Source organism: Callionymus lyra, chromosome 5 (genome assembly GCF_982586985.1).
Source record: "Callionymus lyra chromosome 5, fCalLyr1.hap1.1, whole genome shotgun sequence".
NCBI classification, from domain to species: domain Eukaryota; kingdom Metazoa; phylum Chordata; class Actinopteri; order Syngnathiformes; family Callionymidae; genus Callionymus; species Callionymus lyra.
This window is the reverse complement of record NC_141822.1, coordinates 15862823-15888190: the sequence shown is the minus strand read 5'-3', so window position 1 is coordinate 15888190 and position 25368 is coordinate 15862823. Positions and strand designations below refer to the sequence as shown.

The 25368-nt window shown below is 38.5% G+C and overlaps 1 protein-coding gene across 4 annotated transcripts in view; it reads right to left on the bottom strand.

The window, feature by feature from the left end:
* ank1b (ankyrin 1, erythrocytic b) overlaps positions 1-25368 on the bottom strand; it is a 60165-nt gene that overhangs the window by 18726 nt on the left and 16071 nt on the right. For all 4 annotated transcript variants that reach the window (XM_087791109.1, XM_087791110.1, XM_087791111.1 and 1 more), the window contains exons 2-33: positions 18604-18705; positions 15838-15936; positions 15292-15390; positions 15039-15137; positions 14710-14895; positions 14535-14633; positions 14358-14456; positions 13696-13794; positions 13401-13598; positions 13180-13278; positions 12863-12961; positions 11982-12080; positions 11715-11912; positions 11547-11645; positions 11317-11415; positions 10972-11169; positions 10808-10906; positions 10618-10716; positions 9625-9723; positions 9200-9292; positions 9045-9117; positions 8872-8892; positions 7029-7152; positions 6388-6451; positions 6197-6309; positions 5035-5259; positions 4773-4927; positions 3863-4074; positions 2123-2327; positions 1951-2047; positions 1480-1708; positions 584-712 (exon numbers count right to left, since the gene is read on the bottom strand). In XM_087791109.1, coding sequence (XP_087647235.1) covers positions 584-712; positions 1480-1708; positions 1951-2047; positions 2123-2327; positions 3863-4074; positions 4773-4927; positions 5035-5259; positions 6197-6309; positions 6388-6451; positions 7029-7152; positions 8872-8892; positions 9045-9117; positions 9200-9292; positions 9625-9723; positions 10618-10716; positions 10808-10906; positions 10972-11169; positions 11317-11415; positions 11547-11645; positions 11715-11912; positions 11982-12080; positions 12863-12961; positions 13180-13278; positions 13401-13598; positions 13696-13794; positions 14358-14456; positions 14535-14633; positions 14710-14895; positions 15039-15137; positions 15292-15390; positions 15838-15936; positions 18604-18705 — 4008 coding nt within the window. The remainder of the gene's footprint in view (positions 1-583; positions 713-1479; positions 1709-1950; positions 2048-2122; positions 2328-3862; positions 4075-4772; positions 4928-5034; positions 5260-6196; positions 6310-6387; positions 6452-7028; positions 7153-8871; positions 8893-9044; positions 9118-9199; positions 9293-9624; positions 9724-10617; positions 10717-10807; positions 10907-10971; positions 11170-11316; positions 11416-11546; positions 11646-11714; positions 11913-11981; positions 12081-12862; positions 12962-13179; positions 13279-13400; positions 13599-13695; positions 13795-14357; positions 14457-14534; positions 14634-14709; positions 14896-15038; positions 15138-15291; positions 15391-15837; positions 15937-18603; positions 18706-25368) is intronic.

Genomic DNA, 25368 nt, shown 5'->3' with positions numbered 1-25368 from the left:
CAGGCGGAGAAAGTGAGGGAGTCACATGCAAACAATTACCCGGGAGAGCGGACAGGTAGGAAGGCAACTTGTTTGTGGTGACTATATATCTTTATCAAGATATTCATTTGACAATGTGGCCGATGGTTGGTGACACACACTGACGCACACAAAAACACACACACACATATGGAGACAGACCCAGACAGAAAAATTCACGAATGAAGAAAAGAAAAGAACAGGTTTGATCACATGGATAAGCACGGAGAAACACACACACACACAAGAGAAAAAAGCAGCTTAAGTTGAAACATGGTTTGAGACAACAATGCAAATAACACCAACGCCGTGTTGAGCAACGACACCTGACAAACAAGCAGCAAAGTTCAACACAAACATCATTTATCTGATTATAAAATGATTAAAATACGAATATACAGTATGTTGGACTTAATGTTATACTCGTTAAACTGAACCCAAACTTTACAATAGTTAGCAACTTCACTGATAAAAGCTTCATTGAACATCAATTAACGTTTTGTTTTGGGTCGTTAAACTGATTCGAGGTGTTGTAACGTGAATACAAGGTGACACGGTTACACACCTTAACAGAAACCGGAAGTCTGTTGTCTCTGAAGCCCTGGAAGCTGAAGCTACGAGGCTGCTGCGTAGCTTTTCGGATCGGCACCAGGTTCCCGGAACATTCCAGGTGCAGCGGCAACCCTTCCATGAGCTGCGGGAGTCAAACATGCGCACAGAGAATACATGTCTTACTTCCAAGACACAAAGAAAAAACTATTAAACTATGAAACTGATGAGGGGGAAACAACTTATTAATTCTCCTTTTCATTATTCAGTTTTAGTTTATCTACAAATACAACTTATTTTTCCTCTTTTGTCTTTTCATTTGTACAAAGGTTTTCTTCAATATGTCAAAATAAATGAAAACAAATAGCATTTCTTTTAAATCATATTCATGTGTTTTGGGTTGTTTTTGATTAATATATATTTTTTTAAATACATCTAAGAAAAAAAAACACCATTCGATTACAACTTAACTTTAGCTTTATTCAAGATTTTTTCCATGTTTTCTTATCATATATTAAACTTTTTTTTCCCCATAATCAGTTTGTTGGTTTAGCTCAGGGGTCATCAACTTTTTTGCAACTGCGGTACACACTTTTGAAATAACTTAATATATATAATAATGGTTGATAAATTATATTCCAACCAATACACTAATCACGTTATTGATTATTCAATGAATACCAATGGGGCAACAAGAAAGGACAGACAAAAAAAATAATTTGATATGATGTATGAAAAATATTTCTTATTTTATATTAATATATTTATATTGGGTTTCTTCTTTGCCTGATATGTTGCCCCCTAGTTAATCTCAATTGTACTTCCCAGTACATAACGTGAGAATTGAATTTTAAACTATCACTACAAATCTTCATCTATACTTAGTTTTGATCCTCGTCGCTCGACGCTCACCTCGATATCTCGACTCCGGGCCACCTCGGTGAAGTTTTCGTGCAGCTCCAGAGTTTTGTCCATCTTGTCATCGGTCATACAGTAGCACCTCAGTCGACCCTCGCGGGCTTCATTCATTTTGGCAAAAATGACAAACTTGGCCATATATGGGACCGACATTAATTCTCGGTACAACAAGTTGGCAAATGTCACCGCTTCCGCTGTTCGGGGGCAGTCGGCCAGCCAGAACCTGTGGAGAGGGGAAAGGTTGTCGGGTTATAGGGACAGTCATAGACTAGAGAAGGGGGCTCCAAACCGGTCCTCAAACGACTGGGTTGTAATCAGTTGACTGTCTGTCTGGTGTTGCTTGTTTAAAGATGAAACCTCATTGGTTAAACTGTACATGCTTGATCGGTTGGAACAAAAACCTAGACCACCCCGGCCCTTTGAGGACCGGTCTGGAGACCCCTGGACTAGAGGATTGTCGCTCACCTGGCAGATACATTAGTGGTGAAGTTGGCACAGCTGTTGGCATACATAAGCTTCGTGGTCCCTGTGATGTCCTCCCACTGGGCAGGCGCTGTCCCTCCTGGTGAAAACCGACACTGACTTATTTAAACGGCTCACTGATGATGGCTTTCGACGCGTTTGAATTTTTTTTCACCAATGACACTGCAGAGGAGGCGCAAGCTGGTGGTGTCGCCCTCGCCAGCATCACGCAGGCTCTCCCTCCAGGACGGCGGCAGTGGGATGCGAAGGCCTATTGGACGGTGAAATTTGCGCCGTCGGGGCTCGATGGTGACCACGGGGCTGAAGGTTGCCTGGTTACCGAGCTGCCGAGTAAGCAGTTCATCTGGGATGGGCTGGGCCTAATATAAAGAAGGAAGGAAACAATAGGGGAGGAAGAGTATGAAGCCATTGAATATGTTTTTGATTAAATGAATGAACTAATTTATGTATTGAAATTTTGATTGAATAATTAAGATATGGATTTAAAAAATATATATAATTTAATATAAAAAATGAAATACACATATATTTCGATATTCCAATTCCAAGAATTTTTTCATTTTTATTTCTAGCCTTAATAAAATACAAAAATGTTGGTATCATTGTGCCAGTGGACAACACCAAAGATAATTGAAGCTACTTTTTTCAGCCAATCATGCGACACGCAGATGATCACATGTCAAAGTTGAAGCACTGGTGTGTCAATTCATCATGGCGGATTCAAAAACAACAGAATTGTCTGGTGGCACTATTATACCTATTATCTATTATACCTATATTATTATACCTTATATTGAATTAATTAATTAGAAAAGGCTTAAAATGAAAACATATTGATATAAGAAAATATTTTGTATTATTTTTACTTTTTTATTATTTGAATTACAATATCAGAATATTAAAAAGCTTCAATTATTTTGAAAATATTTTTTAATTAAATTATTTAAAAAACTAACAAATTCAACCTTTTAATATAGAAATAATTGAATTATATATATATATATTTAAAGAATACATATGTATATATATATATAATTCCACGAAATGTTTCAACATTTGAAATGTTACATTTAATAATTCAACATTCTGACGGCAGTGATTTACTTCTATAGAAGAGGAGCTGATTTTAGAAAACAAAAAAAAGCAAAAGAAGGAGCCAAACATCGAACGCCTCAACATACTCACGCATGCAACCAACTTATGTGTCACATCTGAACCAACTCAGACCAGCAGCTCAGTCAGTGCGGCTCAAAAAGTTAAATCAGGGAACTGAAGGAGTGACGGACGGCTGGATAAAAAGCAAAACAGAGCAACATAAGGAAAAATAAAAAGGTCATGCAGTTCCTCAAATCATCATCATGCTCTTAACAGAAGAAGCTACTTCTGCTCCGTGACGTCTGAAACCATGAAAGAATAAACAAATGATGGACTCATTATCCTTCTGTGCCAAGAGTGCAACACGCTGCCCGACTGAGCCGAGGATGTAGACCAGACTCGCAAGGACTATAAATAACCACAAGATTATTTTCTGGTATATCCAGTGAATAATTAAAGGAACACTTTGTTGAAATTATAAATAGTTGTAATGGCATTGTGTGGAATAAAATAATTATTAAATAATGTCTGAACTTCTATATAAATATAGAATAAATCTGCATAAAAAGGTATTTTCTATATGTTTTGATGGTTCAAACATACAAATAAAGCTTTTCAAATGTTCGCAGAGTCGTCGCCTCAATGCTTCGCAGACTTTTGGCAGAAAGAAAATAAAAGACAGACTGAGAGTCAGATGTTCATTACTCTAAACATCTGCACACACTGAGAAGCACGATATGGTTTGAGACGCATGCGTGACGACAACCACACGAAACAACCAAACAGTTCTCTCTCTCACCTGCAGTCCCAGTCTCACTCTTTTAGTCACGGCCGTCTCCGGGAAGATGGCCTCCACGTGGGGGACCAGCTTGCTGGTCAGGCGGCCGCCCTCCGGACCAATCAGATCGCTCTCCTGCTGGATGCGCGAGACCACGGCGAAGTACAAGGGGAAGTCCGTGGAGATGATGCGCCGGATTCGCTTCTTCTCCAGCTCGTCTTGACTTTCTAGCTCTTCAGACACAAACGGTAGACGAAGAAAGGTCAAAAACATGTTGAGGGTTCAAGAATAGTAGGGGAAGAATTACACATTGATGGATCTACTGACTCCTTTAAGAAACATCTTAAGACGTTTTTATTTGTTCAGGCTTTTCCTTGATTTTCTGGAACTCCTGTTGTGTTATCAGTTTTATCTTGATCTTTAAAGTATATACTTTATTGAATATTGTTTTGATTGTTTAAGCGCTTTGTGACCCTGGTCTGGAAAAGCGCTATATAAATAAAAATGACTTACTTATTTACCTACTTACATTTCACTATATTAATTTGGTTAATAATTACCTCTGTCAAGGAGGTTATGATTTTTGATCAGCGACCAAGATGGATTTAATTGGTTTTGTTCGGTTAAATTTTCATCTATGATTTGAATGGCTTTAACTGTATGTGCTACTGCTGGCGAGAACTATGGCAGCCTTGAAGGGAAAAATTTCAATCTTGGCCTAATTGAACATTATGAATAATTGCTGTGTCTAATTGGAAAAAAACAATTTCCCAAAGGAGACCTCCTGAGGGATCAATAAAGTTCTACCTAACCTAACATAATACAATCAAGTCACAAGTATAATTAAAATGTAATATTGAAAATGTTGTTGATTTAAGTTCAAATTTAATCTTGTGTTTGTTGAAGTGTCTCAATATTTCATCTCCCTCACCTTCGTCCATGCCATTCAGGATAGTTTCAAGCACTTCGTCCCCGTAGCGGTTCCGATGCTCCTTCCAGACCGATCCGTTCTCGCTGCGGAGGACCACCAGCTCCCGATCCCCTCGGGCCAACGACGCAAAGTGAGGGATTTCAACTATTACGGGTCTGCGATGAGACAGTAATGACTTGTTATTTATTTATTTTTTACACTTTTATGAAGTTAGAATTTCCAGATGACCACAGTTTTATTCTCTATCTACCCTAAGACTTACCCTAAAAACTGCATACTCGACGGTCCGAGGGAGATGATGCGGCTGGCGAGCCCCTCCCCCTCCACCAGCGGAGGAGGCGTGGTCAGTTTCTGGGGCTTGACCAGCCGACAGGTGATGCGTGTGGGTGCGGCGCAGGTGCGTGGAGGGATGATCACGCGCAGGCCGTGGTGTCGGCTGCCTCGCATGGATCCTCCCCGAGCGTCCACCATGAAGCTCACCAGGAAGCTGAGGAAAGAGTTTAAGAATATTATTGACTTTTATATGTTACGAGTTGTGTCTCTAACACTGTCTGATGGACTCGACATCATTGTAAAAGATTGTTTTCCTGAATAAGCTTAGTAGTTGTTAGATCAAAATTATTATACACTATACGTATACGCCATACTTAAATTAATGCTAAAAGAAATATAAAGTATAAAATTACTCGCTTCATCTAAGAGCTTAAACGTTTGAATACACATTCACAGTCAACATTTCACTCCAGACTGATTTACACTGTTTCAAGACAAGCTTGAAACAGAATTAGAGATACGACACCGGTTATTTAAAACATCTGTTTATCTGCCAATCACACCTTAAATCGTAGATCAAAGAACGAAGCAAGACACATCCGGGAAAGGGGACTAAAATACAGAAACCCCCACCGGAGAACATTTGAATGATTAGATTACAAGAAAACAAATCAGGAATTCTCTCTTCAGGGGATCGGGGCACAGGGAACTTGAAATAACCATTTGGCCAGAAAGGACGACCCCCTGGGCGGGAAATCTGCCTTAAATATAGCGATGTTTCTACAGATCGGGACCTTTTCTCCCGGGACTATTGACCCGTACAGTCGCCGGGACAAAGTGCGTCGGTTCAAGATCGTAAAGCTTGTATTTCGTTTGACTTGGAGCGGCGAATAAACGACCCGTGACACACTCTGGATTGTCCATCTTTCTCCACAAAGCGAAGCATAAGAACCGGAATGGAACGGACTCCGTGTTTTGATCGTTTTATTTTGTAACAAATTTGATTTTTCACAAACCAAAAAAAAATAGATTTTTTCTAACGAATTGAAAAATGAAACTATATTAATAGAACCCACTTAAATCATGTGTGCAGTCTACAGTACATAAGCATAATGAATAATAATAATAATAATAATGGGACATTTGCTCACCCTGTGTGGATAGGACTGGCCACAGGACTGACATTGTCCGAAGTCTCGGTGGCTGGACTGCTGGGGATGAGAGAATCTTCATCGTACTCCTTTGGCAAGGGAACAGGTGTGTGCTGAGGAACGATCACAGTCCAGGATTAAAGAAGTGGAAAGTACAACCGTGTCCAGACGTGCACCGTATGAAACAATACCTGATCGAGCAGGACGGTCTCCGGAGAGACGCAAGGGATTCTGGGAATGGCGGGAGAATATGGCCTGTGGAAGGAGTAAAGGTTCTCAGATTATTCACTACATAGGGGTTACCTGGGGTATTTCCCAGCTACCTAGGGATGAGAGGCAAGTGACACATTGAACAAAAAACATCAAGTCAAACACTCAATTATTAATTGAATGTTTTTGGACAGTGGGAGGAAATAGGAGTTCCTAGAGGACACCCACGTAAGGACTGGGTTGGAATATGAACCAGGTGGTTCCTAACTTGGAAACTTTACCCTTTTTTATCTTGAATCCTTTGCTTTTGTCTTGTATCATATACATTGGAACGACTTTTAATCATTATTCTCGACAGAAAATATCCACCAATCAGATCACAGGCTTTCAGCAACACATCAAGGTTAGTATTTGCTGCAATCAGGCTGCAGAAGTTGGTTAAAGGAAGGTGAGATGTTCTTCAAAACATTGTCAGCAAGCTGTATTTTGAACAAAGTCCGATCGGCTGGGTCAGAATGTTGAGTAAAATGTGATGTAAAAACTTTCATTTTTTTGTTTTATTCTTTATTTAATTCAGATTTTCAGACCACAAATATCCACCCATTCGATCATCAATACTTACGTGGTTCCCAATCCACCTTCAAAATCCCGGAGAGACTTCTTTGGAGACAGGAAGTCATCGTCTTGATCTTTGAAGTCGTCAAGCTTCAAGTAGCGTGCTCCATCCATGCCCAGCAGTTCGTCACCTGAATGTGAGACAGAGGTCGGACACAGAGACGTCTGGATATGAATACCAAGAGCAGAATCAAAATGAAAATGTTTGATTTGGAATAAAACTTTAACTTCTTCCACTTTAACTTGACATTTTCTTTCAACCAAAGAAGTGAATTATTATCCATTTCCTTTAAGATAAAAGCCTCATAAATCCTTTTAATTACCACAAACCAGCGTGGCCACAACGCAGTCACACGTAGTTGAGTCAAAGCAATGGATTCAAACCGACAACACTCAGAGTCAATGGAAAAAGCGAAGAAGTCAGATCACAGAATCGATACAACAGCCTGGACACTGCACGGACAACACGCCACCTGGTGAGAGCGTTTTGTATTTACAGTGAGCATGCCCACAGAAGATGGATCACAAATGTTTCTGTGAAGGAAAAAATACCAAATTATCAAAGTATTTAAACCATAAAGGAAAGAGGAACAGATGATGTCGCATTTAAAAAAAAGAAAAAAAAAGAAAAAAACTTATTGAATACTTAAAATATTTATTTTTTTAAACTTTGTCATGTCATAAGTCACCATGTTGCCGTTATTTTACAGAGCTTCGATACTGTATATTAGAAACTGTTTTTTGAAGTCACATGATTTCAGGTAACTTGATTTAAGGTCACCTTTAAAATCAACTGGAATACTGACAAGTCCTCTTGTTTTTATGCTCTTTACAAGAAGAAACTGCTTTAACAACAGTATGCCAGAGTTATCCAGATCAATAATCTACTTTTCTGTGTGGATTGATGCTACTTCTTCCATCCTGCTCCATCATTTTGTTCATGTTTTCTTTTCTTTCATGTGCCTATTGAATTGCTGTCATTCCCAGTCCCTCACACATTTCTTTTATATGGAAGTATATCCGTGTATCAGAAAATTAAAAGGGTGAATTTAACATTTTCAATGTTTAAACTTTGACTATCTTTATTGAAATTATTTTTTTTAATCATTTAATTATACTTTCTAATAATATAAGTCAATAATATCTATATTGAAAGGTTGTCGTTTGTATTTGAAAATATTGCTTTTGTTTGTGTAAAATTAAAATGTAAATATATATATTTTTTCTTCACGTTTAATATTCCAATTCCAATAATTCAAAAGTACATTTTCGATGTTTTTTAATTCATAGCCTTTTAATTTGATAATATAAAATGCTGGTAAAACAGTGCAACCATATTATAATGAAATAAAACCAATTGAATTGAAGTCAATAAAAATAATTTTGACCTTTTGATATGGTAACTAATAAAAAAAAATCTAAGTTTGAACATTTTAAATGTTAAATTCAACTCATTTATATGAAAATAAAAAGGAATTAAAATCCTTGAATCCTTGAACAAAGAAAATTAAATATTTATTCATCTCTAAAATGTGTTTAATTTAAACAGAGAACAAGAGAAGAACTCACTCTTAACTCTACATTTGAACGTTAAAAACCTTCATGAAAGCTAACAAAAAAAAAAAAGAATGAATAGGAAACATGAGGATGAAAAACGTTTGTCGTGAAATAAACCCAGGTGTTGAAACTAGAAGAGGAAAGAGGACTGCAAACAGAGAGCACACAGAGCTGGAGCCGAAAACAGAATCATTGATTAGAAAGACAATTAGTGAAGCACAGATATGAGACGACTGGGATGATGGCCATTAATCGACAGACTGGACGGAGGAGAGATACAGACACAATCCTACCTAAAGTTAGCTGGGCAACCCCTACGAAACAAAACGAAGAGGTGTTATACGATAGCTTGAAACGGCAGTTTCACTATTAAACAAACACACGCATTACTGCAGGGGGTTGTTTGATCGCAGCAGTTACAAAATAACAAACACCTTTGTGTAATCCCAGAGATAACCCGGCCTACCTTCGTCCTCTGAGACGTCCAGAATCTCATCCACCGTTTCAGGGAAACTCATCCGATGCTTCTCTGTTGTAATCTGTGGGGAAAAAAGGGAAGCTCATTGACGGATGATACACTCTTGGGATAACACGACTGATGCCGGCGACGCCTTCTCTCACCGCAGACACGGACTCCTCGGTGACCAGCTTGAGAACGTCGATGACGGAGATGTAACCCAGACGCTTTGCAATGCCCAGGGGAGACGTTCCGTTCTGTTTAGAGACATAACAGGCCGACAAATCTATACTTTCAATCCGATAATCAATAGCATCCATTTGTATCCTGTCAAGTATGATCAGGTTTAATCAATTCACCTTCACCAACACATTTGGAGGAAATAAAAAAGATTTATGGAACCACGTGTCTTACATCTTACACTCAGATTCACAGGCTGAAGAGTAAAGTGTAATCCAGGATTACGTTAGATAAAAAAAGAAGGCTTTCTTTTAAGTGGCACAAAAAGAAAACCTTCACATTGTGAATTTAGATCTTTTGGCATTAAAAGGAAGAAGATAAATGATGGTATATGTAGAAAAATCCTCACCGATGTAATCTCGTTGGGCTGTGCACCATGTTTCAGCAACAGCGTGACAATATCAGTGTGACCCTGCTGCGCTGCCTGGTGCAGAGGTGTGTATCCCATCTGAGGAGGGAAAGGGACAGTGACTGACCGACACCAAATCATGATAATCACAATTCTCACGATATTGAACTTTTTACATTAAATTTTTATCATTTGACCCACAGATGACATGAGTTGTCAACAATGTAATACAAAATGTATTTAAAATTATCAAATTGTGAATTAAATGTATATATGTATGTAATTATATCAGACATTATATGTAGCAATGTTGTAGTAAACATATGATTTGAATTTTTTGTCAATTTCACAGACAACACAGTTAATATACCAAATCTGGAAAGGCCCAAAAAACACATGTGTAGAATATTATTTAACAATAATAGTTGATTTAAAACCAAAATGTTTCTTGATGTATTATTAAAAGTGTGCTTATTACTATTCTGCATGTTTTAAGTTTAAAATTCTAAATAATCTGACCCAAATAATATACTATATTTCCATATAATGTTATATTATTACTGTGTGCAGTGAAATGTTCTGATTGTATTTACGCTACTTGAATTGTTTTTTTTAATCTAATTATTACTTCTATAATTTAGTCAAATCACAGAATTTTAGTGCACTTTATCTTCTTTGACTTCATTACTTTTTTTAATATTCATTTGGTTATAATAAATAAAAAAAACACTGTTTTGAAACTTTTGAGCTTGAACTTGAAAAGGTTCTTTGTATCGGGACTTCAATTTTAATCAAGTTTTCTTTGGATTACCTATTTTTTTTTAAAATTAATTACAAGTAAGTTGTCGGGTACAATTATAAATTATCCATTTTATTTGTATTTATTTTTTTAACCAGAGTTCAGTAGAGCCTCATATGTAAAGTTAAAGGGCTGTTCATTTTGTGGGATGTCCACATGTTAAAAACCATGAAGCTCCTGGTGTGTAGACTCACCCTTGTCTTGCTGTTCACGTGCGCCTGCTGCTGCAGAAGAAACTTCACCATCTTGATGTTGCCATAGTGACAGGCCACATGTAGGGGTGTGTAGCCCATCTGACAAGAAGAGAGGAAGAGAACAGCTGTGACTCCAAAACTCTCAACGACCTGTGAAGTCGATTCAGTATCGCCCTTCGTCGTATCTCACCCTCGAGGCGACGTACACCGACGCCCCCTGTTTGACGAGCGTATCTGCGATGCCCACGTGACCCTCCTGAGCCACCAGATGCAGGGGCGTCAACCCGTTCTGAGTCGGGGGAGACGTTTTTCAGTCAGACATGAAGAGAAGTTTTGTGGAGAGAAAGTACCAACTTTGTTTCCCAGGTTGACGTTGGCCTGTTTGGAGATGAGCAGAGCCACCATGTCGGGCCGGCCCTCCTGCGAGGCCAGGTGTAGAGGTGTGATCCCCTGTAGGGACTCGGAGTTGGGCGTGGCTCCGCTCTGCAGCAGACAGCTGGCCACCTCCATCTGGTTCTGCTTGGCTGCGATGTGCAGGGGGGTGTAGCCATTCTTCAGATTTAAACAAAAAAAAGACAAACGCATGAGTAATCATGCAGATCCGGTCCTGGTTCTGAATCTAACGACAGCACTGATTGTGCGGAAGCGTCAAAAACACGCCTCACACTCTAGGATCAACCTGCTCAAACACAGTCTTACTCGGGCAGTGCAGTGTGCAGATCCTCCTTTGCTGACCAGGAGTCTAACGACATCCAGGTTGTTGTGATGGACCGCCACATGAAGGGGTGCCAGACCGTTCTGTCGAACAATGTACACGTATATAAACCCACAGATAAATACATGGCGGACAGACACGCGCAGGTGAGACACACAACGATGCAACATCCTGGGAATCGTAGGCCTCACCACCACAAAGAGATCCGACTCACCTTCCCTGCCGCGTTCGGGTTGGCCCCTCTCTCTAGAAGGAGTTCGGCTACGTCCACTTTCCCGTACTTGGAGGCCACGTGCAGCGGGGTGAAGCCTTTCTACTCGGAGGGAAGTCATTAATCTTCGCGTTTAAAGTGCGCGCGGATCGTCCCGTGGCGCCGACAAACCTTGGTCATTTTGCTCTGCTGCGCCCCGGCATCCAGCAGGATTCTGATGGTGTGCACGTGACCCTCTCGCGCGGCAATGTGTAAAGGCGTGTGACCGGCGGTCGTGGAGGAGTCAGGGTTGGCCTTGTGCTCCAGAAGCAGCTTCACGAGCTCCTTGTGGCCCATTCGAGCCGCACAGTGAAGAGGAGTCTGGTCGTCCTGGAAACGGAGTCGTGAGTTCAGGTAGAAAGAAACCTTTATAGGTTCGTGCTCGAGAAGGAATTGTACCTTCGCTTTGGCGTCCACTTGCGCAGCGTTCTGCAACAGGAACTGAGCTACTTCGCAGTGTCCTGCTCGGGAGGCCATGTGGAGGGGCGTCTCCACTTTCTGATCCAAATAAGACGTTAAGATTAATGACAGCATGATTAACTCACACTGAAGGAATCACACTCTTGACAAATATATCATTTTTCTCTGCTGACCTTTGACTTTGATTTTTTTTTAAGTATATTTACAACGTTATTGACACCACACGGTCACAGAACAGCATGTTTGTGAAGGTCCAGCTGATTGGACCAAAACCTCAACAAGTTAGAATATGAACCAATGGGCCGCTTTCTTATGTCATAAGCTCCACCCATTGAGTCAGAGCACTAACCGATTTCATTGAATCGGCCTGCTGTCAATCAAAACAGCTGATGTAGGGTTTCAAAGATGCGAAGAAGAAGAGAAACGAGCGTGAGAGACCTGTTATGAAGTACTGTTCTTAAAAGTGAACTTCTGCAAATGTTGTTTAATTGTAAATTCCGTACTTAACGTACTTAACGTTTATCAACCATTCTTGCTTGAACGATCCTAAGAAACTCTTTCACATGACTTGACGAGAATAAAATAGGATCCAAATCCTATTTATATTTGTAATTGTTGCGGCCTTGCTTGTAGTTTTAGAAAAAAAAAGTAGACAAAAGACAAGTTTTTATATTGTGGACAAAAAAATGAAATTGAATTGAACACAATTTTCCAGGAAACAAAACCACAGCTTATTTTTGAACAGAGTAACACACTTATTGTTAACTAAATAAAAGTCAATGTTGTAGATAAATAAGTACAGGTTTAAAACATTCAGAGTAAAAAATACAAGAAATGCAGTGATGAAAAAAAGCTCTTACCACATTGGAAGCATTAGGAGAAGCCCCTCTCTGGAGCAGGTTCTTGACTATGTTCAGGTGACCCATGAATGCTGCTACATGAAGAGGAGTGAGCCCAGACTGCAGAGAGCACAAAGAGAGGTTTTAATCCAAACACAGCTGACTTCAATAACCTTTCATGCACACGATTTTCTCCTCTTCTTATTTATTTAAAACATTTTTCTTTATTTACATCCTTCACAAAAATACTCCCCAAAAAAAACCCTCCATGTAGCAACCCATAAAAAATGAAAGGGTTAAGGCGCTTGGAAATAATTGATGCCGTGTGAACATCTCACCTCCGTGACAGCTTCTAGAGAAGCAGAATGCTTGAGCAGAAGGTCCATCGATCGCATGTGGTTCTTCTTGCAAGCGATATGTAGAGGTGTGAATCCATTCTGGTGACAGGTGAAACACAGATATTGAGGCCTGGAACTGGCACATCACACATTGTTTTGAAAAAATGAAGATAAAAAAAAAAGACTTTATATCTGTTACTAGCTTGAGAAAAGTAACGTACAAGCGCACGTGCATTGGCTTTGGCCCCTTTGTCCAGGAGGACTTTGGCCATGCGATGATGACCACAGTGGGCTGCTACATGAAGTGGGGTGAGATGGTCGAGTGTGATGTCATCGATCTCTGCGTTAAATTGAAGGAGCTGCTTCACACAATCCATGTGATCGCCTTGAGCCGACATGTGGATGGGCGACAGGCCGTTCTGTGTGAATCAAGAGAAGGTTACGGTTGTCAAGCGATCGGGTTAATTGGAGATTGGCCTTCTTAATTGTTGCAAAAGTCTTTTTCAATTAGCTAACCTTGGTTTTGGCCTGGAGGGGAGCACCATGCTCCAAAAGGAGCTCAATAATTCGAACGTGGCCGTTCCTGGCTGCGCAGTGCAGAGGAGTCAGCTCGTCCTGTCATGAGAAGACAAGAAAGTAAGAGCGGAGCAGAGAAGAAAACTGTGAAATACTGTCAATATTTCTTTAAATGGAAAAAAAAGGAAAATAAGAGTGGAGAACAAACTGTGAAATACTGTCAATATTATTTTAAATGGAAAAAAAGGATAAAAACACAAAAACTTTTTTAAGATCTATTGCTGGGAATATATGTGATATATTTTCTCTTTAATTAAATACTTTAAAAAAGATGAAGTAAAACTGATTTTAATGACATTTGGGGCACTTGCTAATAATGGAAATTTGAAACCATAGAAAATCTTTTATCTCTAGAATGTATCCAAGGTGGTATCATTAAAAAAATTTTTTTTTATTATAATTCAGAGTTCAGTCGGGGCATTCTTCTTTAAAAATAAAGGTGTTTTATTGAAATATATTTTAAAAGCCAACTACAATAGGACAGAGAGAGTCATCCTGTGGTTTCCGGAAAGGTTGATGCCGTTTCATGAAGCTTTATCAGCGCATCGATCATCATCAGAAATCAAAGTACGGACAAAGTGACACATTTAAGTTCAACAGACCTTAGTTTTGGCATCAATCTGTGCGCCTCTGTCCAGCAGTAGTCGAACCATCATCACATTTCCCCTCCTGGCGGCTATATGAAGAGGCGTGATACCGTTCTGTTGACAGAGACACAAACCATCAGCCAAACCATCCCAATACATCTATTCTTATCAGTATAGTCATCATCAACATACCTTAGGAGTGAAGTTAACGTTGGCTCCTCTGTTGAGAAGCAACTGGGCGACACTCATATTCTCATAGTGGGCAGCGATGTGCAGAGGTGTGAAGCCGGTCTGCAGGGACAGAAACATCCTTAAGATCTCCATCAATCTGTGTCAGCTGTTCGAAAAACACGAAACCGTCGCCGACCTTGCTAAGAACGTCGGGGTTGGGGTCGTTCTGTAGGAGCACCGCCGCCGTTCTCGTGTCGTCGTTCCGTGCTGCGATGTGTAGCGCCGGTAGCCGGACTTTCCCTTTGGTGCCGTAGTTGATGAGCAGCGCGACTACGTTTTCGTGGCCCTGCTGTAGAGCCACGGCCAGAGGAGTGAAGCCGTCCTAGCAGCAAAGTCAAAAAGAGATCAATCACTTTTGCTACAAAACTTTTTTTAAAGAGTTCCCTTAAACTGTCTCCACACGTTTCCATCATCAAAAGTAAACATCCTTTAAATTTCTTCTGATGAGAAAATAAATGCAGACACCTCCGTGGGCAGACTTTGATTGGCTCCATTTTCCAGCAGGTACTTGACCACCTCCAAGTGATTCTCTTGTGCTGCCATGTAGAGCGGACTGAAGCCTTTCTGTTGACCCAGATAAGATAAAGTTACACATTTAAAACTCATCAATAAACACACTTCTGCATGTAAATGACCAACACAGACACTAACAACGTGGGTAAGCGTGACTAGAGAATAAAAAAAATGAATTAAATAAAGTATATTTGGAGTGACTTACATGCGACTGGGCGTTGACATTGCCGCCATAGTTGGTCAGCTCTGCCACCACCTTCTCCTGCCCCGCCAGTGCTGCGATATGCAGCGCAGTGTTGCCTTTCTGGAGGACACACGTGTGCAAGAACGATTGTGTGAAAACAATGTCAATCCATTGAGCTCTGCTATAAGGTGATACGAGCTTCTCGGGAGGGAAATGATTTCCAGGTTTCAATTATAGCTGAATTAACCGACAAGACAATAGAAGGGCAGAATCTGGACCTGAAGAAGAGGATAACAGTGATACTATACTATACTAATTACTTTAAATTAGAATCCATTTGCATAAATTTAAAGCAAATAACTTGAAGGTTTCTTGAGTGTCTATGTATTGTGTGTTTATTTTGACTAACAATAATAATAAGTAAGAGAACATTAATGTCGAGAAGATATTTTCTTCATGTGAAATTGTTGGTACCGTGAGCCCATAAGCCTTAGTGCTGACAGTGAAAAAAAGTTATGATTATTTATTAACTGAGAGACGCTACTTTGAAAGAGCAGAAACATGTACCTTGGTGACAGCTTCCAGGTCGATGCCTGAGTGTAATAACTCAAGAACCATCTTCACGTGACCTTCTTTGGATGCCAAGTGTAACCCGTTAAGACCATTCTGTTCGACGGAAAGAACAACCACAACGATTAGAAATGAAACACTCACTCTGTACCAAAACATATCGATAAAACAACAAGCTAAATTACCATTTGTTTTTCAACGTTTAGCTTTGCTTTATCAAAATAATGAAATAAGAAAAAAATATATATACTGTAACTGTTATGAGGGGCAAATAAAGAAAAATGTCATGGAAATTCCTGCATGAAAGGTTATTAAAGTCAGCTGTGTTTTGAAAGAGCTAATATATGATGGACAAACATTAGGAGAAAAAAGATGATCATAAAATGGACCTAAATATGCCAATAAAATATAAATAAACATTTTGTAAATTAACAACTCATATAAAATAACTCCCTTAATATTCACTGAAATTATTGTGAAGGGCAATAAATATTCACAAAGAAAACAAATAAAGAAAGAAGGAATTTAAGGAAGTTGCATTTTGAGTTAATACAATAATAGATAAATAAAATAAAATAGTCATTTGTCTGAAACCTTTTCTAATTGTTTTATTCTGACCTTATTAGATCCGCATAAATACTTCAAAAAACCACATAGCTTTCCTATTCATTCATAAAACACACACAGAAGTACAATTATGTAGATTAAAAAAAAAAAATACAATAAATAAAAACCCAAGTCACCCACTTTCAGGCGCCAAAACCAGATGAACCAGACCAGCACTTTCTTAGCAATTTTTCTGGTGTGAACAATCTCAGAAGACAAGTCGTTTCTGTCGCGAGAATGTTTGTCATCACCAACATGACCAGCAGAGGTCTCACTGACAGAGCACGGTCATGCTGCAGTGTCCCTCTCTTGGAAGAGGTAACATTGAACCAGAACATGTTTCAGATGGATCAAGAACACGGCATCAGTGGTGAGAGCTCTGGCTAACAAATGTTAGACGTCAGAGCGAGTGTGTGGATGTGTCGGAGGAGGAGGATTCTCTCTCTCAACACAACAGGTCATTAAGGAACAAAAAAATGTTGAAATAATAAACAAAACAATCTTATGCTTCACAATACAAATCTTTTCTTTTTTTTCGGAAAGTTTTAACTTTCGGGAAATTTAACAAACTTGTTTGAACAACTGAATTCACAATTCCACCAGATAAAACTACATATTTTGTGTTGAAAGCTATGATGAAATGGTGTGAAAGGGGGTGAGCAGGGGTACTAAGGATTGAGGGGAATATAATCTGATCTAGTTAATTATTGATGTACACCACTTTACACAAAGACAGAGAATCAGGCTGTCTGGCAGTCATGCATTTTTAATTTTCTCTTTCGGTCCTTTATTTTACACCGTCTGCTTAAATTATCAAAGACTAGAGGAGGATACAGCCGCCTGATGGATTGTGTTTAAATACGACCTCTTTGTTCTAACTGGTGGAGACATTTTGACTTCTACCTGCAGGTGCAATATTTCACCTTTTTAGTAGGATTTCAAGAACACAATTCCCTCCTAAGTTAATCCATTTTTTGCACGTTCATACACAATACTTACATACACAAATGGCGACTATCATAACCTCTAATCCATAGAAGTATAGAAGTCAAGGACTTAATCTGAAGTAAAATGGATGTTGAAAAAAAAAAAAAACCCCAGAGATTTTTTATTGCACATCCTGCTGTAATCCAGGTCTTTTTAAATATTAAAAATTATATTTAAAAAACAGATACATATTTTTAAGGTGTATATCACAAATATAATGATTATTAATCAAATTTTCTGGGAAATAATTATTAATGTAAAAAAAAAAATAAAAGTATGTAAATCACCAGTCACGCTGACATCCAATTAAAGCCCCAATACTTCAGAAATAATCTTTGTTTCTGGCTCCCCCAAGTGTGTTAACAGTGTAACTGTTCTCCTTTTTTTTGCGAGTGCACTTGTTTACCATAAGGGATAAAGACTTGAGCTGTGTTGATTTGTGGATATTTCATCGTGGTAAGTTAACAGTGATCACATGACACTAAAAGACTCTTTACATTTAGGTAGTGAAAACCATTGTTAAAATAATAGCTAGAGTGTTCTATGTCATGAGTCATGACTGTTCAAATAAACAAGTCATCTGAGAAAATATGAAATAATAATAATGCAAGTCAAATGTTAGATACTGCTGCTCAAAGTCTAAAGTTGGTGTTGCAATGACAATCCTCCACTTCCTGATGAATAGTCCTGGATCAGGTTCAAACATTTATTCCCATTTATTTGTGGCATTTAAAATGGAGCCTTTCGCCACATTCCACTCCATCTCTCGCTGTTAACGGCTTTTTCCGGTCGGCATTTTCATTACTGGGAGGAATGAATATGTGGTTTCCACTCAGCAACAGGAGACATTTCCCACAATATTACATCTTAGAAATACTTCTCTGTTCATCTGACAAACACTTTAAATTATAGCACGTGAACAACTTTCTTTTTTACACAGAACTCATTGTTTTGATAGAATAAAATGTCGGCAAAAGAAGTTGTGTTTTGAAATATCGGATCATTCACACACACAAAAAAATACATATAGTCAAATATTTTGTTGTATTAGACTTGATAGGAAAGTAGCAAAAAAAAAAAGAAGGTCATTTATTTCTGTCTGACAATCAAACTCTGAGACATGTAAACACAGACACATCCAAAGCCATTGATCGATAGAGCATGTCTTACTTGATTAGCAATGTTGATATCGATTCCATTCTTAATGTGATCCAGAGCTTTATCCAGATTCCCGGAACGAGCCGCTCGCAGAAAACTAGTCGATGCATCCGCCTGCAATAGAAACAGAGGTTTAGTACTAGAGGACGAGAACACGCTTGCATCAGAATGTTACTGGAATACAACGGTGAAGGTCACCATATCAGGTATTTTTAATGGTAGAATGATTGAAAAACAAATGTGTGATACAGACTCAGAGGAGGTTCTAGAAAAGTTTTACTGCAAGGTTAGACTGTAGTTCAATCCCAGGGCCACAAAATAACAACATGATTATATTTAAACAGTAAATATTTCATTGATTAAAATAGCAAAATTCCATATTTCAATTTTGCTCATAATTTCAGGCACATTTGCTACGAGGACGGTCGGATCTCTCTGGCACAGGATTTTTATTTGCAATGAAGGGGCGCCACTGGAAGCTTAAAGAGTCTTGTGGGATATGCTATTACAAAACCACCCTTTTCATAGACTGCTCACAGGAAACTGTTCCTCCTTTGTCAGCTCTTTATATACACAATTACATGGCTTCTGATCAAACGCTCCAACAAGACCAGGGTTGGGCAATTATATTTCCTTTGGGGCCACATTAAAAGATAGAGTGTCGTGAAGGGCCATCAAGCCAAAAACAAAATGGAACAAAGAAAAACAGCCTTAACTTAATGGGAATATTTACATAAGTATCAAGGATATTTAGATTAATGAATTCATGTTATACTACTGAGTCACGGGCTGGAGTCTATCCCAGCTACCTTGGGGCGAGAGGCGGGGGGGGACAGCCTGAACAGGACGCCAGCAAACACAAAAACACACACACACACACACACACACACACACACTCCGAACTATTGACAATTCAGAGTTCTCAATCTACCTCTGTATGTTTTCAAGGTGTGGGAGGACACCAGAGGACCCAGAGTAAACCGACACAAACACCAGGGGAACATAAAAACTACATACAGAAAGACAGGTTAGCTTAAGCTGGAAGAACCACTGCACCACAACAAAACAGCTAAATAAGGTTAATTTGATATCTTATTGGTCATTATTGTGTTTTAAAATATGATATAAAACCTTTTTTTTTTAAATACAATACAAATATTTGGATGGAAATACAAAACATTACAATTTTAAAATCCATTTCAACAGCTGTTTTTGTTTTGGCTGAAAAATAACCTTTTTTACCCTTTGATTCTGATGGTTTTACTATGACCTCCTGAGAGACTGGATACATACTGACAAAGGACTGCATGTGGTCCCGTGCCCTACTTTGCCTGGGCCTTTATGACTGCTTGTAATCCAGAGCATCAAATACAAAAAAATATCCGAGTAAAACACAGGGACCGGACCTGAAACAAAGGTAACCTTGTGTTTATGGATCGACCCTCAATGTATTCTTCACTATGTAACCTTGGATGCAACGGTTCTTATTACCAGTTTTCAGCCGGCTCATAGAAAATACGATAAATATCATGATTGAGGGGCAATGATACCATACATTGCGATACTGTAGGAACGAGAATACATTTGTAGTATTGTCAAGTTGCAGAATTTACAGACCACATGACTCTTGACTGCTTTCATTTGTTTTGAAACCAAAATAAGTCTAAACATCAACTTTAAAAGCTACTGGAGTCGACTGAATCCTCTCATCCTCAGTCATCGCTGAATTTTAATGTTGCTTTAGCTGTGGGGTCTGTAAAGACTGCTGCCATCTAGCAGCCGGAGGTTTAATTGCAATACAAAAATAAACCTGGTGTTAATTGTAAAATAAGAAATTGGAATTATGTTATTTTACACAAACGTTATTGATATTTAACCTATAAAATAACTATTCTAGCAGTTAAATGTGGTTCTAGCCAAAGATGAAAAATACATTAATCAAATAAATCGATACACAACTGTCGTATATCGATACGGTATCGTGGGAAATATCGCGATATATCACCATATCCATATTTTTCAACACCTCTAGTTATTACTATTGCATTGTATTATTAAGGTTTGTAATTCAATAGTTCAATTTCAATTTTTGGAAACACAAATGAAAGTTATTTCAACCACTACTACATAAAATACCCAGGTGGAGAGGTTGAAGGTCAGAGGGGTCATATATGTATTTTTGGTCCGAAGAATCGATTGTAAAGAGGGTGAAACTCACATCAATCATATTAGCGTCAATATCTACTTTTAGAATTGATTTTAAAATAACCAGCAGCTAGTGTAAGAAGTCAGAAGAAGAATACTACAATTACAATAGAAGGACGACACACCGCTCCCCTCTTAAGAGGCTGTAAATGTCAGACTACTAACAACGGGACTTCGCCCACTCTCTGGGCTTGGCAGGCGTTCACCGCCGCGGACGCTTCTTCACCGGCGCCGCCGTCTCCCTGATCTTGGAAAGGATGCTCTGGCGGGCTTCTGTCAGCGTTCGTACGCCCCCGACCCGAGGCTTTCATCAGTTGCGGGTAATATGTCTGACCTGCAGAATGTGATGATTCAAATACCCTGAAGAGGAATTACGGCATCATATGAGCCACTCTTGACCCGCTCCTCCACCGCTGTCACAGGCTAAATTATCTTACGGTTTGAGCTGATGTGCTGCGATGCTCGGCTCTGACTCACGTCCTCGCTCGCTGCTATTGAAACCAAGACCAACAGAACAGCAGTCGACGCTATTAGACTGAACACTTACAATGCATCGAGTTTCGAAGGATAAAGCGGACCACTGGATCAATGGTTTGCTGCGTATTTAAAGTTTGAAAATTGAGGCATTTTCCTTGTTATTACATCGATTTGTCCCGTGTACTCTAGTTTCACTTCAAATGTAAGAAGTGCTGTTCATGAAACACTTGCATTGTAACAGGAGCAGAGCAAAGCTAACTAAATAAGTAACTAAGACAAATTTTCTCAAACATTTGAAGAAAGTGAAAAACTTACAAGATCACCATGCTTGATATTTTCTATGCACACAATTGACAATTTTTTAAATCAATGATCGAACAACTACAATGTTACCTTTGAGGTTAGATTCAAAAACACAAACACATGAAGTGATTAATAATAGTTTGAATCAATTAATCCGATTAACGTTTTCTACAATTCTATAAGTTCGAAAAAGGATTAATGAATGAGGTTTAAACTGATCTGACGGTGGTAACTGATTTCAGGGAAGATTCTGTTGAGGTGTGATGATGACAATAACGTTTTAGTAAAATGATTAATTGATCCTTGTCATTTTACTTAACTATTATTACTTAACTGTCATCATCACACCTCAGATGACACTTAAGATGAACAGAATCTTTTACTATAGTCAGTTAGCATAACCATCGGCGAGACCATGAAGAAAATGAGGTTAAATTATTTTTGTAAACAAGCCCTCAAGAGACGGCAATGTAAAAGATGGTGATGGCAAATAAAAACGAGAGTACACATAGTTCCTAGCTTAGCTTAATTATTTACGTTGACTAAAACATGAGAGAATATATTTTTAATTGGATTTAAACACATGTATAAGGTGTCTCTTCATTGGATTGACACAGGCGAGTGTGGTGTGTTCGACAAACCTAGGTTGCATTCAATAGCGTAGGACAAATCAAATTCACACTCAGCCTGAATGGACATATACAGGGACAATAATGATATACAAATAAATGGTGCTGCTCACAAAAGGTTATGCTAGGTTGAAATAAAAAGCAATTATGATCACACTGTTGCCTAATGACACCTTGTTGCTCTTGAGTTCTCCAAGATCTTTTGGGGAATATTTCAAAATATGTTCTTTTGTGCTGAGAGCGATTTTTCTCATAAATTCTGCCCATTGAGTTGAGGACTAAAATATTTCATTGGATCAGCCAGCTGTCAATTACAGCTGATTTGGATTTTGGCAGATGACTGGATTAAATCATAGACTCAAATGAGTCACATGATTTATTTAGTCGAGTCATCCGAGTAAATTCAGGTCATTATATTAATGTATAAAGTGAATGTAAAATATTGTCTTGTGATCGTACATCAACTCCATTTTTCATATAAAGATTCTGAATGTATTTATATACAAAAAAAAAAGTTTTTATCTAATAGGTTATTTTGACGTGATCATTTTATCAGTCAGTAAAACTGTGCACCTGCAATAAAACATCCAGCTACTGTGTATCAGGTAAATATGCACCATTAAAAAAATAAATCACAAAAACAGGCATCATCCAAGCTATAGAAAAATAGCCAAATCAGTCATTATCTACAATAAAAATCCAACAATGAATGAACAAAAATGAAGTTAACGTTGTTCATACACTGGGGAAGATGCGATCAATTCAAAAAGGGAGTTTAAGCCAGCGAACATGAGATCATGGCCGGGAAAATAAAAAATCCATATCAGCTCTACAGAGTGGAAGTAGATAGTGTATAGATGTATGACATCAGTCTGGTAAAGATGGTAGGTATCCAGCGTGCCATGAGCTCTCTTTCTTGGCTAAATTTGCAGTATTGAAGGGTATTTCATTGATTCAACACAATATCGATTCAATCCAAAACATCCAGGAATGTAGTTTATTTTCAATATTTCTCTACCTCACTCGTAAATGCAAACATGTTGTTTGCACAGTGTGTCAAATTAGGATTGGTTTGTTTTTAGATAAATAGTTAAGGTCAAACATCAAGGCTTGTCACCGCATGTCATCAATCCTGGAATTCTCCACCTCCAAGGGACTCATTGTCTAATCAAAGCAGGGCGTTATTACAGCTGGCTGGAGGAAGAGTCAGGCCTTTATTACGTAATAATGGGCTACGCTCTCGTAACCTCTCGTTTGCCCATATTTTAGACGGGGAAAACTTTAGCAAGTAATAAGTTGAAAACATCATCATGATGAGAGACTTTACTGCATCTCCAAGAGGAAGACATCAACATCTGTAACATGTGAGTGAGTGTTGAAGATAAGACAAAAGACAGATTATGTAGTTCTTTTGTAAAGACGGACAAACATAATTATTGAAGTTTTCACACTCAATTAGTCATTATTCACCATGTCGGACATGCTTTAAAAATAGAAAAGTAACACCTATTTCATGTGCTCACACACGTTTGTGTTTATTATTTCAGTGCCGTGTCAACTTCCCCGGGGTTACGATACAAATGAAGACAAAAAAACGGGATTTAAAGCAGTCATTCAACCGTACGTTCAATCTTCCTGATGAGGATGAGGCGCATCAGAACGAGGATCTTCCTGTTGTCTACATCTCTATCCGAGAGCTAAAACAGAGAGTCTGAATTATTTATAGTCTCTGTCAGGCCACTGCATCTGCAGCCCATTACAATCAAAGCTTTCTTGTCCTTATTTTCATACCCACTCATACACCAGTTTATCAGGTTCATCAAGCTTATGTTTTCACGTGATTTAAGACTTTTTACCTTAATTCAGTCCTTTTTTCAGACGTTAGAATGTAACTGAAGATTTTACATTTAATAACTGTAGCCTACTTGTAACCAGATTCACTCATAAATCAATAATTACATCGTTCCAATGGATATAAACCAATATGAAAGAATAAGGATATATGACCGAATGCCCTTTTTCCATCTAAAACACCAATAAAACACGGTGTACAACAAAAATGCATTTGGAAACAGTAAAAAGTGTCGCCTCCATTTCCCAAAAGTCATTTTCTGGTTCAGTCAGGTTCTGGAGTCTTTAATGCTTCACTGCTTTATGAAACCTCCCCCTTTTAAAAGTGTCCTGTAAAAGTCTTTCCCACTTACAGTAAAACTCTGTGCAACCTGATCACGTGACTTTCCCTAATTCAACTCATCATACAAATGTGTGTAGAAGTTCAGCTTCCCCTCTTCACTCCGTCCCTCGGCTCTTTTTTTAAACCATCCAAAATTCATAAGCACTGCAGGAACACAACCTGCAAAGAATGCTGGGTAATTTGATACCAAAAAAAACATTTGTTGTTTCTTGAATTTGCAAACATGTTTATTTTTTAAATAAATATATGTACATTTAGTTTAGTAATCCATGTGTTTAGCTTAAATCCAAAAGGTATTTTTTAACATTACATTTAATATCATTTAAAATGTTTACTAGACATTTGTTGAAATGTAATCTGGATTTGCAAACAATTGATTTTTCAAGATCGTAATCCCTTTGTTGAGCTCAGTTCCAACATATATTTTAATACAATTTAAAATGTTAACTAGACATTTTTTAAATGAATATATGTCAATGCCGTTTATTAATTCTTGTGCTAAGATCCAAAATGTATATTTTTAACAAATTAGACCTGCTTAAAATGTAAAAACAACAAATAAAGAGAGAAAAGACATAGATACTGACTTGAGCCTCAGACCTGCTCTATCTTAAGGTCCTACGCTGCAAAAATGACGCTCAGCACTTAGCAGCAAATATAAAATAGCTTCACATCCATCCATTAGTCCAACATACGATCGGCTTGACAGACGGTGCGGAGGGAGCGGCGTGAGTGATGGACAGTAAAAACAAGCGATGCACAAAGGACGCGCAGAGACAACAAGGTGGAGTGTGGGGGAGTGAAAAATCAAATATGGGGGAGCGTAAAGAAGATGATGGTCATGAGGTTACGGACAGAAAAAGAAATAAATAATGGAAAGATGCATCGAGGTAGGTGATACCTTTCTAAAAATACACACACATGATGCATACAAAGGTCAGATACTAGAATGGGAAAAGAAATTCCATT